The sequence below is a fragment of the Sapajus apella genome, unplaced genomic scaffold, assembly GCF_009761245.1.
Source record: "Sapajus apella isolate SASKATOON/1434 unplaced genomic scaffold, GSC_monkey_1.0 scaffold16, whole genome shotgun sequence".
NCBI classification, from domain to species: Eukaryota; Metazoa; Chordata; class Mammalia; order Primates; family Cebidae; genus Sapajus; species Sapajus apella.
In genome coordinates, this window is record NW_022436956.1 from 857,447 (window position 1) to 874,655 (window position 17,209).

Here is a 17,209-nt window from a genome sequence, read left to right on the forward strand (position 1 = left end):
TTCAAGTTATTCTCCTGCCTCAGCCTCCCTGAAACTGGGATTACAGACACCCACCACCACACCTGGCTAATTTTTGTATTTTTAGTAGAGATGTGTTTTCACCATGTTGGCTAGACTGGTCTCGAACTCCTGACCTCAAATGATCTTCACACCTTGGCCTCCCAAAGCTCTGGGATTACAGGCAAGAGTCATTGTGTTCAGCCCAGTTCAACATTTTATGTTAACTGTTTCTCCTCCAGGCAGTGGGGTTAGCTGACACCCCAGGGGAGGGAGGGACCTTAGGGGTAGGGCAGGTGTAACAGAGGGTGGTGGGGGAGCCTAGAAGTGGGAGGTGGTGAAAGTGAAGTTCTCCAGGCGCCTGAGCCTACATCCTGGGGAGAGAGGCAGGGAGCGACAGTGCTCAGGGCTCACTGGCCCGAGACCCCCACTGACAAGTCAATTCTCTGACAGCTCCAGAGGCAGGAGAAGAGAAGAGGGATGGGGACTACCTGAAATCCCCAGTCCTTCCTGAGTGCCTGTCGGGGAAGCTGGGCAGAGACTCAGCACCAGCCTGGGCTGGGTGGTGGGAGGGAAGCAGCGACCATGCGTGTCAGCACTGGGGCAGCCCCGCTGCTTGACTCTCGCTCAGCGTTTCAGTTCTGAACCTCAGTCTCCCCAGCTGATAAAGCAGGGTAATGGGATGGGTGCCCATCTCAGGTGACTGCACCAAGGCTACAGCAGGAAAATGCATGAGAAAGTGCCTTGTCACCTGGCCCACCCGTGCTGGGGCGCCTTCTCTGAGCAGGGACAGAGGGAGCCGGGGCCATGGTGCCAGTTTCCAGGGGCACCGCCTCACCACAGTGGGCAGGCTGCCCTCCACAGGCCACCCCCTTTTGTCGCAGCTGCATGCTGATGTGCCCAGTTTCCAGCAGGTCCAAGTCACAGCACCGCCTCGTCCTGGGGAGAGAGAATGTGCTGGAAAGGCTGCCTGAAGGCCGGTTGCCAGCTTGCCCCGCCAAGGTGTCTCATTCCTCTGCCCTTCCTCTCCCAGGCACTTGGATTCAGCCTAATTTTATTTATTTATTTATTTATTTATTTATTTATTTATTTATTTATTATAATTTTGGCATTTATTTTAGATTCAGCAGTACATGTGCAGGTTTGTTACTGGGGTATATTGTGTGATGCTGAGATTTGGGCATGACTGATCCTCTTACGCAGGTACTGAGCATAGCAACCAATAGGTAGTTTTTCAGTCCTTGCCCCTCTCCCTTCCTCCTCCCTCTAGAACTCCTCAGTGTCTACTGCTCCCATCTCTATGTCCAAGAGGACCCAATGTTTAGCTCCCATTTACAAGTGAACAGTATTTGGTTTTCTGTTCCTGCTGCACTTAGGATAATGGCCTCTAGTTGCATACCTGTTGCTGCAAAAAAACATGATTTCATTCTCCTTTATAGCTATGTAGTATTCCATGGTGTCTGTGTATCACATCCGCTTCATCCAGTCTACTGCTGAGAGGCGCCAAGGTTGGTCCCATCAGTTCCCTGTAGTGAATAGTGCTGCAATAAACATGTGAATGACACATATTCCTTCAGGTAGACACTCAGTAATGGGATTGCTAGCTTGAATGCTTTAAGTTCCTTGAGAAATCTCCAAACTGCATTCCATAGTGGCTGAACTAATCTACATTCCCACGAACAATCTATAAGCGTTCCCTTTTCTCCACAACCTCGCCAGCATCTGCTGCTTTTTCACTTTTTAATAATAGCCATTCTGACTGGTGTGAGGGAGTGTCTCACTGTGGTTTTGATTTGCATTTCTCTAAATGATCAGTGATGTTGACCATTTTTTCATATTTGTTGGCCACTTGTTTACTGTCTTTTGAGAAGTGTCTGTTCATGTGTTTTGCCCACTTTTCATGCAGATATTTGTTTGTTGCATGTAAATTGTTTAAATTCCTTCTAGGTTCTGGATATTAGACCTTTGTTGCATGCAAGTCTGTAGGTTGTCTGTTAACTCTGTTGAGAGTTTATTTTGCTGTGCAGAAACTCTTTAGTGTAATTGTGTCCCACCTCTAGATTTTTGTTTTTATTGCAGTTGTTTTTGACGACTTAGCCATAAGAATTTTCCCAAGGCGGATGACCAAAATGGTGTTTCTTAGGTTTTCTTCTGGGATTTTTAGATTGTTTGAAGTCTTACAACATTCAAATCTTTAGGCCACCTTGAGTTAATTTTCATGTATGGTGAGAGGTAGGGGTCCAGTTTCATTCTTCTGCACATGGCTAGCTATCAGCTGAATCTTAAAACAAGGTGGTGGTGGTGGTGGTGGTGATGGTATTTACCACTGTGTTTTATATGATCTAACATTCATAGTGCCAATTATGCTTTCCACTGATTCCCTCATTTGATCCCAAAGTAGCCCTGTAAGAGTCAAAGGTGAGGAAACTGAGTCACGGGGATATTAGCGCAGCTCCTGCTTTGGGTTAGGCTCTGGACCCTGATGCAGGAATGCATAAATTAGTAAGGCCAGGTGCCCCCAGAAGAGCTTCTCGCCTGTGGCTAGGGGACAAATCTGAAAACTAGCAAGCAAAAAGCAGGACTCAGGGTGGGAAGTCCCACAGTGTGGGCACCTTGAGTGAGCAGACCTGGGCAGGGGCAGAGCCAGGGAAGACTTCAGAGTGAGAGAGGGAATGCCAAAGGCACAGAGCCCAGGAGTCTCTCCTTGCCAGCACCTCACCCAGAACCACAGAGATGACAGCACCAAGGGAAACTGAGGCACAGAGCAGCCTGGGGCAGCATGACAATGGGAAAGGCAGTACTGTGGGGGCAACCTGGCTCTGCTTACATCCTCCCTCTGGGACATCCCCACCTTGCTTACAGCCCGAGAGGCTCTGCAGGGCTGTTTCAGCTAACCCAAGTCTTGGACACTCAGTTCCAGGGCCAGACTCATCTGGCCACCTGGCTTTCTTATGTCCAGGCCATGCTGGGCTCCAGCAGGTACCAAGTCCATCACTATGACCTGTGCCAGGCTCCACACTGCAGATGGGCACACTCATCCAGCCCCTCATGAGAAACCCTCGCTGCAACCAGCACCCAGCATCCCAAGCAGCACAGCCTTGGGCTGGGCCTCTCTGTAGAGAGGGTCAGATAAGGTGAGGGTCACACCCCTTCTAGCCTCCAAGGTCCAGGATTCTAGGACATCTAGCCTTTCTGGGTTCCGGACTGCTTTCTGCCACTGCTGGGCAGCCTGGCAAAGGGGGAGGTCAATGCTGTTAGCAGCAGCAGCTTCAACGGCTTGCCCCTGGCCCCTGCTGTTCATTGGGTAGCAGAATATTCCTGGCCTCCTGGGGCCCCCACTGAGCAGGTGTGCTGTGGTGGGTGTGTGCCCACTGGAGGCAGCCCTCTACCCATGGTGTCCTGACCTAACTGCAGGCCTCTCCTAGTTGCGCACATTGCTGGCTGGCTGGGGAGTCTCTCAGAACGGGATCAGGTTGGTTGGTATGTTAACAGCATTTTGCTGGAACCAGCGTCCAAGGGCAGGACCCAAATCCTGGTGTGGTCTCTTCCTAGAGCTGGGACAATGTGTACTTCTGATTCCACCTTGCCTGTCTCCAACGGGTAAGGGAACACTGGAGGAAGGGGGGAAATCTCTGGACAGGAGCAAATGAGAACCCTTATGTTCCCATCATGCAGGAAAGAGGAGCCATTCTGGGGTCACCAGCTCATGAAGGCTGCAGGGAGGCCCCCGGGGTGGAGAGAAGGCTGGGAAGCTATCCAATCTGCATCTCACAGCCAGTCCCTGCACGCGGATAGCACTGGGGTCTGGTTAGGGAACCCACCACCCACTGCACCCAGAACAGACCTGCTGTCGATCCATTATTATATCAGCTCATCGCATTTTCAAAAGCATCCTGGTTTGGATAAGGAAGTATAAGATCACACTAGCTCTGATGAACAAGAGCAGGGAAGTCTCAGCTGCCAGCCAGCTGTGCAACTGCAGCACAGAGGCCCGCCTGGAGCACAAGGCTAGAAAGAAACCCGCAGCTCCCCAGAGGCAGGGGGACCAGCTGCCCATAGGCAGGACAGGGCCTAGGAGAGAGCCAGCAGTGCACCCAGGGCCAGGAGAGGTGGGACAGAGCACGGCAGGGACCCCCGCGTCAGAGGAGTACAAGATATGGCTGCTTTCTGTCTGGACCTGAGACGGCTGGGACAGTCACTCAACCCCCTTATGCCTCAGTTTCTTCATCTGTAAAACGTGTACAAAGCTTTGGGATTACAAGGGTTTAACCATTAAATGAGATAACCAATGCAATATCATTTTGGAAGCCACAAATCACTACGGAGGGTGAGCTGTCGTGTTTAGCTGCTTTGAGGAGAAGCAGCCCCCGCAAACCCCGGTGCTGCGGTGAGCTGGCCTCTTCGTGTCACCCCATCGATGTCGCAGCATCCGAAGCCATTGGGTGCCAAGGGCACATGAGCTACTCTTTTATTTGAACAGGGACCCAATCATGGATTTGCCAGCAGGGCACAGAGCAACAGCAAACCCAGCTAAGAGTGTGCAGACATGTGCCTGTGAACACACATGTGCTCACGGGTTGCCAGCCATGAGCACACATGCAGGCACGTGGGTGTCAAGCAGCAGGCCAGCTCCCCTGTGCAGTCACTCAGGCAGGCAGCTCTGCGGTGGCCAGGACAGCCTGGATAGCTGTCAGAACAGAACACTCAACCCCAGCCATTTTCTTGAATCAAATTCCAAGCACCGCGTCCAGGAGGACATGGAGCAGGTGCCCGAGTCGCTGTAGCCAGACTGGTGTCTTCTGAATCATCAACCTCAAGAGAGTGCTGGACAACGGGGAGGGGACACTGGGACCAAACCCATGATCGCTGTTCCACACTGCAGGGCCCTCTACCTGCCGCTCAGGCCCAGGTACACCCCCACATGCGCTGGACCCTGGCTGAGGCCTGGCAGAAAGAAGCAGGCAGGGCATGGAGGCCCAGGCAAGGGAGCAGTTGGCAGCTGGGAGGAAACGAGATGGAAGCTGGTTTGCAATGGCCAGGCCTGGCTTACACTTGGGCATCTTGACTCAACTTGAGAACCCTCTCCCTGGCTCTGGCCCCCCGAGGCGCGGGGTGGCAATGGGGCACTGCCCTCTGGCATGGGCCATGGCGCCTCTCACCACAGGGCGAGGAAAAGGGCACCATGTTGGAATTTCAAGGGATGGAGGCTGGAGGGGGCAGTGGCTAGGGAACAGAAGGGATGTGCTGGGAGTGGTAGGGTAGGCTGAGGGTGGACAGCCCTGAATGCTAGGCCGGCTACATTGCAGTCAGGAGCGGCACAGAAGGATCTTAGCAGTCGGAGTCGGGGGTCTGGCAGCGTGTGGACTCTGACTTGAGGAGGAAAGGCAGGAGTCAGAGAGGTCACCATAAGGTCTATTGCAGGTGCAATCTTGATCTGGACCAGGATCAGGGGATGGAGCCCTAGACCAGGGCAGCCCTGGAAGGAGGCAGCTGTCACAGGGAGAAGGCGGAGTCGAGGGCAGCCGTGAGGTTTTCATGCCTGTATCAGGACCATGTCGGAAAGAAGGGGGCTTGGGTGAGGGCTGCTTCCGGAGGAAAGATGGTGGTTGAATCTGAGGTTGTATGCAAGGTCTCGATGGGGCATGCCAGACAACAAACAGGGTGTAGCAGCTCCATGCCAGAGACAGGGAAACTGAAGCCAAGGGAAATCAAGACATTGCCAGGGGCCTCATACTGGTGTTTTCTCCTCTGACGATCCCAGGCCCTCCCTTCCTCACTGCCTCTTCTTTGGGGGTGACCTGAGGCTTTCAGGCCCATGGCTTCCATCTGCCCTCCAGCAAGCAGCCCGGAGCTCAGTTGGAAGGAGGTAATGGGAAGCCAGGCCAAGCAGACCCGTTCCCTGCCCCTTCCAGGCTGCAAGGTCAACAATGACAGCAGCTGCACTTTATCAGCCCAACCACGTGGCACACGGTTTGCACTGATTTTATTTTTCTAATTATCCTGACAACTGAGTGGGAGGAGCACTATTTCTATTCCCATTTTATAGATGGGAAAATGAAGAGACAGACAGGTTACCCCACAGAATCCCACAGCAGAGGAGGAAAGAGGCTGGTAGGGTGCACAGGGTTGTCTGGCTGCAGGGTTCAGACCCTTTCCACATGGCCTGGCCCCTCCATGCACAGGTCTCCCAGGACAGGAAGCAAAGAGGTGGTGGGAGGGAGGTGGCAGAAGGCTGTGACTGTGGCTGGGTTCTGCCATCACCGTCAGGAGCTATGGGGCTGGGCAGGGGCTGAGGTGCTGAGGGCCAGACACGGCCCATCTGCCTTGGTGTGGGGGACAGACTCTCAGGTGTGCCCGGAAGGCCCCACACCCCAGTGCTCCTGCCTTTGTGCAGTCCTCACTTTTGGTGTGGGTGGCATTCATGACCAACCCCTAACCAACAGACTGCAAAAGCAGTGGGCCATCACTCCCAAGATTACACTGTGCCATGTAAGATTCCATCTGCCAGAAGATTGCCTCTAGATCCCCTCCTTGCTGGTGTGATGAAGTAAGTGGCCATGTTGGAGGCACCCATGTGACAAGGATCTGCAGGCAGCCTCCAGGAGCTGAGGGCAGTCCCAGCTAACGGCCAGGAAGAAGCCATGGCCCAGAAGAAGCCATGGCCCGCAGTCCCGCCACATGAGGCGCAGACTCTGCCAGCCACCCAAGTGAGCTTAGAAGCAGATTCTCCCTTGGTCAGCCCTCTAGATGACAGCACAGCCCCACCAATGCCCTGCAGCTTTCTGAGACCCTGGACTCCTGACCCACAGGAACTGAAGAGAGCAAATGGGGGCTGTTGTCCTCTGCCAAGTGTGTAGCAATTGGTTAGACAGCAATAGAAAATGAATATACTTGTCTTGGGTGTGGGGGCATTTCCTTCCAAAAGCAGGTCTGGCTTTTGGAATGGGCCTAAGGCAAGGACGAAATAGTAGCAAGGAAGGAGGGAAAAGCAGGGGGAGCCAGCACCTTCAATACCAGACTTCTCCCCCAGTCCCAGGCTGGGCTCCAGGGTTCTTCACAAGGACTGCCTGCCAGTCTCACAGATCCCAGACAGCATAACCCTCAGTACTCCCCATCATGCAGATAGGGGCCAAGTGGCCAAGTGGTGCTCAGTCCACCACCATCCTGTCTCGGTCGGCACATTCCAGCTGAACGCCTTCTTCCACTCGGCCACGCAGAAGCACCCCACCGCCACCCCCACCGTCACCCGTCATGACCTGCGAGTTGGCTCCTCTCTGGGGTCTTCCACGGGCCTGGCTCACCACTGTCCAGCTTCCCACAGCCCTCTATCGGGTTTGTGTCCTTCCGCTAGCCTTCTCTCCAGCCGCCGCTCCCTCTCGGGCTCTCCTTCCCCCTGCAGAGCATCTGTGTGCTCGCCACCCCCCCGCACCCACCCCCAGACACACCCCAGCAGAAAGCGGCAGCGTGTGATGTCGCCACCGGGTAATGCCCTGGTCCTCGCTTCAGGACCTCTGCATGGACACTGTGGGGTGATGATGAACTGCTGCCTGAACACCACTAACTACGTGATTCAGGGAACTTCACTGACACCGGCTGGGCCCAATACTGTGTTGGGTTGAACTTCCTGCAGTTAACCGGAATGGGCTTTCACCTGCAGAGTACTACGCTAAACCAAACCCCAGTTGTCATTTTTCACTGAATTATATTCAAAACTGAATCCAAATACTGTTTCTGAAAAAAAAGATAAACAAAGGAAATACCTAAAAAAGTCAGTGAATTATATTTTTCTGATGCTGGAAGAAAACCAAAGTGTGAAAGTATTCTCTGCACCAAGTCAGAACAAAACTAATACTTCCTTCTGCCCAAGAAGGCTTGGTTGTCTCAGTTAGATGGGAACAAGATGGCTCAAGATCTGAAGTCCACACTGCCCTTCCATCAGCAGTCCCAAGTGTGAGCCCGCAGTGACCCAGGCTGGGGGGCAGAGTGCAGACATCCCTGAGCCCAGGCCTGCCCTCCTCCTCCGGGAGCACAGTGAAAGCACGGCTGGGGGAGACCAGCAGCGCCTTTCTGGAGCACTCGGCCTGACCACTGAGGTAGGCAGTGCAGGGGGTGAGAGGTCACAGGCTCTGGCCCTGGAGCAGGGTTGCCAGTAGGTGGGCATGAGGGTGGGCCAGTGGAGGGCCTGCAGGGGGAGGCGGTGTGGACATAGGCGGCGCTGGACGCAGAGGCCAAGACCCGAGTTTGAGCAGCTGTACTGGTACCTGATGCTGTGACCTTGGGCTGATCACACAGGCTCTCTGAGCCTCGGTGTTCCCACATGCAAAATGGGGATAAGATCTTTGTGCCTGCCTCATGCCATGGCTACTTGAAACATCAAGGGACTGGGCTTTGTGAAAAAGGGAGTCCTACTGATTCAATGTAGGATTCAGAGTGGAATCGGCTATGGGACCCCTCCCCAGCCCTCTGCGGTCGGTGACCAGGGCAAAGGAGGAGAAATAGGAGCAGGGCCTGGGAAAGTGGCTCCTGTATGGTGTGAGGAGGTCAGTGTCTGTGTCCTGCCCCCACAAAGGGCTGTGGTGGGCCGGGGTGGGGGGTGGCAGTGGCACTGGTCGTGGCAGGGCCAGGGCTGGGTTAATGAAGTATGGATTGACTGGGCTGGGAGCTGATTAGCGCTGGAATCAGGCTTTTCCTGAGCAGCGCCTGCAGAATCAATACTAATCGGCTGATCCCATTAGGGGTGCCTGCCGATCTGTGGGACAAAGTCTGTGCCTCCCTCTTTTTGGGACACTCAGGTTCCTGGGTGACAGACGATGATGAGAACAGCAGCTATCTTAACCAGCAGGTTGGTGTTCTCTATCCGGTCCACAAAGCACACTGACTGGTGCCTTTGTGATGCCCGGGGTTCCCTCTGCTGTCACTACTGAGCCCACGGCCTCGAGAGTCAGTGATGCTGGTTCCCAGCCTGTTCACGGTGCTCACCGTCTCACTTGTCATCGTCATCACAGAATGTCATGTAAACTGTTGAAATGGCATTTTGAAGTAAATGTATTGTTTCTATGAAAATTTCATAAGGTGAGTCCGAAAAAAAGTTCTCCAAATTAGGTAAAGACTGATAGGAAAAAGTCATATTCTAAAGGGTACTACACTCAGACTCCTCACCAAGTGCCCATCAGCTCTTGAATTACTTTAAAGAAATCAGAACTGGAGCTCGCAGCGGGATGCCGCGGTGTGGCCGATGTCAGGCGGTCAGTGCAGACCTCCCTGACCTTGTGCTGGCAGAGCGGAAATGCAGAGAGCCAGCAAGCGTGGGCGGTTTGGATTTGGGAAAAATTAGCATGCACTGTGCGGTCCTGGGGAAACATCAATTGGACAACTGGCTCTGCAAAAGTTACTTAAATTAAAATGTATGGCATGTATGTATCATTTGGAAAGATTCTTTGCCTTAATGGACTTTTCTGATTAACCACTTAACTACTGTTCCCAATCTAACTGGGTAAAAAGGCTTTTATCGTCCCCCGGAGGTGAGTACCTTGGACAGTTTCTGAGCTTGTTTGTAACCTAGCACGCACACGCACACCAGCTCTCGGGAACGCTTTGCATTCACATGTCACCTGCACTGGAGCAAGCTGTGTAGTCTCTCTCCCCTAGAGTGAGCAAAGCTTCCCCACCCACACTGCTGGATTGCCCACAGAATCCAACACAGTGCTTTGCCTACTACAGATGCTCAATTAATATTTGTTGAGTGAAATTAAATAAGCTCCTCTCCTCAGGGACTGGGGCATTGCTGAGGCCTTCGTTTGAACACCTGCAGCTTGGAAGAAAATCCTTCTATGCATTTAGAATCGGCCAGCCTTGAACCAGCCTTGCACATGCTCTAGCCTCACATGCTCTGCTTCAGCCTGGGCCGATTAGAGCCTTCCCATCTGAGTCCCAGACACCCCCTAGTCCTTATTCACATCCCACGCCACCCTAAAACCCATAGACAATTCCTCCCTGGAGGTGCCATGGCTCATACCTATAATCCCAGCACTTTGGGAGGCTGAAGCAGGAGAATCTCTTGAGCCCGGTAGGTTGAGACTAGCTAGGCAACATAGTGACACCCTGTCTCTACAAAAAAGAATTTTAAATTAACTGGACATGGTGGCATCCACCTGTGGTCCCAGCTGCTTGGGGGGCTGAGGCAGCAGGATCACTTGAGCTCCAGACACCAAGGCTGCAGTGAGCTATAATCATGGCACTGTATTCCAGCCTGGGTGACAGAGTGAGACCCTGTCTCTCAAAACAAAACAAAATGCCACAAAATCCTGCAGAGAGGTGTCCCCAGCATGGCCAATCTCCGCGGGCTTACTCGCCCTTAAGTCAGGACTCAGTTCCACAGGAGGCTGTGTTGTCGGCATTCTTGCCTTGCCTCTGGCCCTTGGTGCTCGCTGAGCTGCACTTTTCCCACGTAGGACATCCTTCGTCCTCGCAGAGGACCTCCAGCTGCTCAAATGGCAGGATCGCTGAAATTTCCAACTCAGCCTCCCTACTGCGAAGATGAGGTCAAGGAGGGCACGTGGCTCCAGGTCCCCGTGGAGCGCCCGCCAGACTCGTCCAGGCCGCCGCCCTCCCACTCCTCATGTTGCCCCAGCTTCTGCTCCCCACCCGGGGACCGCCCTCCACTACCCAACAGGGCAGCACTTGCTTCCACTTGAGGCTCTGAGGACAGCCGGGGAGGGCAGGCCACAGGCTCTCGGGTCTGCACTTGCCGAGACGCCCGAGCATGAGGTCGGTCACAGACATGGTACGAGTGTCAGGTGGGAGTTGTGACCATGGCAGACCTGGGCCCCGCACTCACACACACTGCCCAGGCCGCGCCCTGCCTCTCCACGACATCCCCACTGTGCCTCTACCCAACTCCTCCTCCAGCACCCCGTTCTTCCCCATGTTGTCCCGACCTCCCAGGCTCTCCTGGGTGTGGCCAAGCCACTCCTGCACCTTTGGGCTGATTCTTCTGCCCCACTCAAGGGTCCAGAAGCCACTGTGGGGTCCTTGTTGGAGACAGCCTGCAACCACAGGCAAACACCACCCTCCTGCAAGCCCCAGGCAGAAGCAGCAGGCTGTGAGAAGGGACCAGCACTGGCCCACCTTGCAGCCCCATTTCAGACTGGGGCCCAGAGCTGGGGGTAGGTGCAGCCCACCCCGCTGCCTGGCCCCAGGCCCCTTGCCCAGCCCAGGCATCACGTCCCACGACCCGCCCCCTGCCGGCCAGCTGGCGTTCTCCAGGCTGGGGGCTCTCCGTGTTCTGCTTGATAGCCGCCTGGTAATTAGCTCCACGATTTTGCTACTATGCTTATAATAGCCTCCATTAAAGTTATGGGGTTTTCAAGCCATAATGGCTTCCAGAGTAATTAATGCACAACTGGGTTTATTGCTAAGTTTATTTTTAGAGCTTTTCTCCCTCTCACCCCTCCCTTTTCTCTCATAGATGTTTTGACCAAAAGGACTGGATGGGAGCAGAAAGCTCCCCACAGCACCCTTGCCTGCAGGCTCCGTCCTTCCCTCTCTTCCCTTCCCGCCCCTCCTTCCTGCTCCAGCCTCCAGGCAGGTGCTGGGGCCCCGTGGTGTGGGCAGCTGTTTCAGAGGAAGGTAGCTGTGGTCCAGGTCAGAGGAAGCATTTGGCCTCTGTGTGCCCCTTGCCCACTCTGTGCCTGGCCCAGGTTCAGGAGGCTTGGGGGCCTGGGACCTCTCATCCCATGCCCCTAATAACAGCACAGGGCCAGATGGCCTAGATTCAATACCGGCTCCACCATTTCCTAATGCTTGACCTCAGGCAAGTTACTCCCCTTCTCTGGCCTGGATGAACCCACAGGGAACACAGCCATGCCTACCGCACAGGGTGCTGTGACGTTGCAGGAGCAGGTGAATGTGAAGCGCTGAGCCTCATCTTTGGACACCTCGCACACTATAGGAAAGCTTGTATGAATGACAGCCCAAGCAGGCACGAGGGAGGCTGAGCAGGTCCCAGAGTGGGCAGGGGCCGAGAGGCTGCCCCGAAGGAAAGGGAGTGGCCCGCAGGGACTGAGCTGGCATGACACTCATCTTCTCTCCTTGGCTTTCTCCATCCTGGTATTAGAAGCTTCACCAAAACCAGGGCACTTGAGAAAGCTCCTTCGAGAGTCTCTGAGAACACAGAAAAAATCTTCCGCGACATTTTTGAACCATCAGCCAGGCCCAGCCTCCCTGTCCTTCATCAGATGTGGCCTGAGACCGTGCCTGCCGAAACGTGTCTTGACGCACAGCCTCATGCAGCCCTAGGAGTGGCCTGAGTGTGGAGGGACAGGCTACATCTGCAGGATGTGGCGTGAGGTCACTGGCATCTCACACGAGACCCAGCAGGCATCCCGTGTGGGGTGCTAGGCTCTGTCCCTCACTGGGCCAGCCAAGAGGAGTTTGGGGGGGACACAGACACACACAGCCTAGAACGGCCACTCCCTCCTACACAGCTGTGACGTTGAACCCCAGTGGTCTTCCACTCCCCATGGAATGGGTGGAGGAGACTTTTGGGACAGAGTGAGCCTCTGATGGCAGGTGTGAGCAGGGGGAAACCATGGTGCTCCTTAATGGAAGACAAATCCTGGTCTTCTACAAGGTGTCAGAACTATTTGGAGATAGGACATGATGAGGAGAGAAAAACACACTATTTTGGAAACTCAGGGGCCAAATACCCTCCTCAGCCACGGCTCTCGACTCTGCCTGAAATGGCAAGCACACGTGAGCTGGGGCGGGAGCAGGCAGCATGGCCACCAGGTGAGGCATTGTCCCTGCCCAATGCTGGGCACTGGGACAGGTGGTTACAGCGAGGCTGGCTGGGCTGCCCAAGGCTGCCCACCCTCCCCGCCACCCCCATGGGTCCCTGCTGCATCATGCACGGTGCTCGACACAGAAGTGAAAATGGAGAAAAGGATGTGACAGTTTCCAAGGCGGTCAGGAAGTGTCTGCACTGAGTGTCCTTGCCATGTGAGAGAACAGGTCCCAAGGATGCTACCAGTTGACCCTAGACAGGACCAAGGAACCCCAGCGGCTCATTCTTCTCACCTGGGCCCCTGCTGCTGTCAGTGGAGGACTGTCTCCCCTCAATGTGGCAGCCCCTGTGGGGACCCCTCTCCTTGCTGCTGCCCAGCGCAGCACCTGGTGCTCTGCCCTGCCCAGAGCGGTGCTCCCCAAGGACTCCCTATTGACACCGAAGAGGAAGGCACTCTGGCACTTACCCCAGGGCCCATCCCAGAAACATCTCTTCTTTGTCGTCAAAAGACTGTCACCAAAATGCAAATCAAAACCACAGTGAGATACGATCTCACACCAGTCAGAGCGACTATTATTAAAAAGCCAAAAAACGGGCCGGGTGCGGTGGCTCACGCCTGTAATCCCAGCACTTTGGGAGGCCGAGGCGGGTGGATCACGAGGTCAAGAGATCGAGACCATCCTGGTCAACATGGTGAAACCCCGTCTCCACTAAAACTACAAAACATTAGCTGGGCATGGTGGCGCGTGCCTGTAATCCCAGCTACTCAGGAGGCTGAGGCAGGAGAATTGCCTGAACCCGGAAGGCGGAGGTTGCGGTGAGCCGAGATCGCGCCATTGCACTCCAGCCTGGGTAACAAGAGAAAAACTCCCTCCCAAAAAAAAAAAAAAAAAAAAAAGCCGAAAAACATCAGATGCTGGTGAAGCTGCAGAGAAAAGGGAGCACTTACACACTGTTGGTGGGAAAGTACATTAGTTCAGCCACTATGGAAAGCGATATCCAAAGGAGAATAGTGTTTCACAAAAAAGACACCTGCCCCTGTACACTCACCGCATTACTATTCACAATAGCACAGACATGGCATCAGCCTGGGTACCCATCAGTGGTGGATTGCATAAGAAACTGTGGTACATATACAGCATGGAATACTACACAGCAATAGAGAAGAATGAAATCATGGCCTTTGCAGCAGCACGAACACAGCTGGAGTCCATTATCCTAAGCAAATTAACACAGGAACAGAAAACCAAATACAGTGTGTTCTCACTTAAAAGTGAGAGCTTTTGGGTACTTATGGGCGTAAACATGTGAACAGTAGACACTGGGGACTCTAAAAGGAAGAAGGGCTGAAAAATGGCCTAGCGGATTCTATGCTTGGTACCTGGGCAACGGGATCCATCATACCCCAAATCTCAGCATCACACACAATATGCCCCTAGAACAAACCTGCACATGTACCCCGAATCTAAAATAAATGTTGAAATTATTTTTAATATAATAATTTATGGTATATATGGGGTAAAGAGAGAGAGAGAGAGAGAGAGAGAGAAACCTATCCTTTATCCAGGCTTTGAAAGTAGCTAGCGTTTTAGGGCTGTATGGGAGTTACCCTATTTAATTCTGAGATGACTTTATGGGGTAGGGACCCACAGTGCCCCATTTTATAGATGGGAAAACTGTGGCACAGAGAACTGACACAACTTGGCAAAGGTCAAGTTGCCGCCTATGGGTGGTACAGTTGGGATTTAAACCTGGTGTCTCTGCAGTCTGTGCTTCTGACCCCTGCATCCTACTGACTTTCATAAATTGAGCAGCGCCACGGCCCTGTGCTTGTGGGAAGGACAGAGCCCATCTACCCAGGCAGGCAGACAGAAGAGGCCCTCAGGCGATGGACAGTGAGGCTCCATTGTGGAACCCCCGACCCTGTAGGGTCAGGCCTTGCCGGCACCCGCCCCCTTGCCTGGGTCTCTGGCTATCCACTTCTGTTCTCTCTTGCAGGTGTCCACCCCCGAGAATTCCTGACCGCCGCCCCTGGACAGTGACCCCTTCTCAGACTCCAGCCGGGCCGGGCTCTCCAAACCTGCTTCCGCAATGGGTGGGTTGTGAGTGCTGGTAAGACCTGCTAGCCAACATTCGGCTGCTCTGTCCTCTCCATGCCTGGCCGGCCCGGCCCATGCCTGTTCTTTTCTCCCCCGTGCTGCCGCCGCCTGTGGCCGCCCCTCTCCTGACCTTACCGCCACTCAGGTAATGAGGAGCCGTGGGTGCAGCCAGCCTTGGAGATGCCGAAGAGACGGGACATCCTAGCGATCGTCCTCATCGTGCTGCCCTGGACTCTGCTCATCACCGTCTGGCACCAGAGCACCCTGGCACCCCTGCTTGCAGTGCATAAGGGTGAGCATGCACATGCGCCCCGCCTGCCCAGCCGGGCCCTGGTCGTGACAGTGACTACAGCTGACATGCAAGGGTTCTTGCTGGTACTCACTAAGCAGCTGGGAGGAACCCCGGGATCATTTAGGCCCCTTCATGGGTCTTACACCCTTCTTGGAATGGGAATCTAATGGAAGCTACCCACACACTGTTTTAAGAGGTCCAGGATGGTAGGTCAGCAGACACCAAGACAACTTCCTTGAAAGAAGAGCTTGTTACTCTCAGCATCCAAGAGGAGGGGGCACACCATGCTACCTGGGGAAAAGCTGGGATAGGAGGCGGGAAGTGGGGGGAGTGGGGGGCGTGGAGTGGAGGGAATGGGAGGCTTTAGCCTGGTTTTCGTAGGAAGGGAAGTGGTTTTGGTAGGAAGGGAAGAGCGAAGCACCGTCAGCAGCTGAGCTGTCTCAGAATTGCACGGTCTGAAGCATGTCAGTGGGTTTAGGATACAGGAGCGGTTTCTAATTGTCTGGTATCGCCCTGGGATGGTCTAGGGCAGGGGAAGATTGGCTTGGGTGGGAGAGCTCCATAAAGGCGATGGTGGGTGTGAACGCTAGCTCAGGTAGTTCGCATGAGAAAAGTGTGTTTGCAGGCAGGGTGTTGAGTGTCACTAGGAATTAGCTAGCCCTGGGAGGAGCAGTCCTTCCCCAGATCCGCAGGGCCCCGAGATGTCAACGTGTCATAAAATACAGAAAAACTTTAAAAACAAACATCATTAGCACACACACATACACAGAAAGACGAGCACACACAACTTCACATGCCATTTCATGACGTGTAAGGAAAGTGACCATTCTGAAGTGGATGGTGGGGGAGCAATACGATTTCTGGCATGTAGTGTGCTTTAAACCCTTTCCTAGAGAGTATGTTGTTTGCTGCTCTTCTTTTCCTGCATAGGAAACCCTGATCTAGTGCAGCCTGGTGGAAATAGGGCTAGAGAGAGGAAAAGTCCCATGAAGACCTAGTGGAAGAACTGAGGGTAGAACTGCCTTCCCCTGGCTCTGGGTCCTGGGTTGCCTTTCCCTCTGACACTGAGCTCTCTATACCCAAACCTCCCATGCACCCCACAGCTGGCTGCCCCAGCTCCTTAGCGCTTTGTCTTGTGCTCTCTTCTGCCCCCTCCCCAACTTGCACAAGCCCAACACGTGGGGGCAGGCAGCTGCTCTCCGATTGCAGTGTGCATATTACCTGACAGCATGATAAACAAGAAGGCACCCAAGCCCATGCAGAGAGAGGTGGTGAGTGCCTGTAACCCCAAGATGCAGGCAGTGTCCAAAAATCACAGCCTGAAGTTGTGCTGCTCCACACAAATACCGCGTTCCTGCAAACCCCTAGCTGTTCCTGAAGCTTCCATGAGGAAGGGTCAAGCTCAAGATTGCTACAGCCCACCGCCCATGGCTGGGCACGTGTCGCGTTTCCTCTGGACATCATCTTCTCCTCCCGACTCTTGTGCCTCTTCTCAGTGCTTCTCAGTTTAGAATCATTGTTATCCTGCAAATACATCACTCTAGAGGGGTTAAAACTACTATATATAAAGCGACATGATATCGTGTCGATTGCGTTCTTGGCGGAGCTCCAGGGCTGGAGACGTCAGGCTGTTTGCTAAGCACAGACGGTGCTGCCTGAGGCTGGGGACTTGGCACTCTGTCTCCCCAGAGCATGCCAAGAGCGAGCAAATGAAAGCTGCAGCTGAGTGAAGTTAGGATCACCAGGAGGCTGTTAGGACCCAGAGTTGCAGACGCCCGGAAGCCGCAGGAGGGGCAGAAGCTCAGGCAGAAGCTGAGTCCTAACGCACAGGGACTTTCCCAAGGCACGGGTCCTCCGAGGGCTTGGATGATTTGGATGGCAGAGAGCTAGACATAATGGCTCTAAACCTCCTCCCAAGGCCTCAGTTTCCAAAACATTCCTACCCACAGGATAAATTGAACCTTCTATCCAGGTCAGAACCCTAGAACCCATCCCCGTTTCTTCCACCTTGCTCTTCTCACAATCTGACCCCAGACT

The 17,209-nt window shown here is 54.0% G+C and overlaps 1 protein-coding gene across 4 annotated transcripts in view; it reads left to right on the forward strand.

Annotated features, from left to right (window-relative positions):
* B3GAT1 (beta-1,3-glucuronyltransferase 1) overlaps positions 1–17,209 on the forward strand; it is a 31,989-nt gene that overhangs the window by 7,916 nt on the left and 6,864 nt on the right. Inside the window, exons 1-4 of one of the 4 annotated variants that reach the window (XM_032284915.1) lie at positions 8,290–8,537; positions 8,733–8,839; positions 14,780–14,876; positions 15,026–15,172. In XM_032284915.1, the coding sequence (XP_032140806.1) occupies positions 14,873–14,876; positions 15,026–15,172 (151 nt within the window). In that variant the 5' untranslated portion in view covers positions 8,290–8,537; positions 8,733–8,839; positions 14,780–14,872. Of the gene's footprint in view, positions 1–8,289; positions 8,538–8,676; positions 8,840–14,779; positions 14,894–15,025; positions 15,173–17,209 lie in introns of those variants that run through there. The other 3 variants (XM_032284914.1, XM_032284913.1, XM_032284917.1) reach the window with 3 other exon arrangements.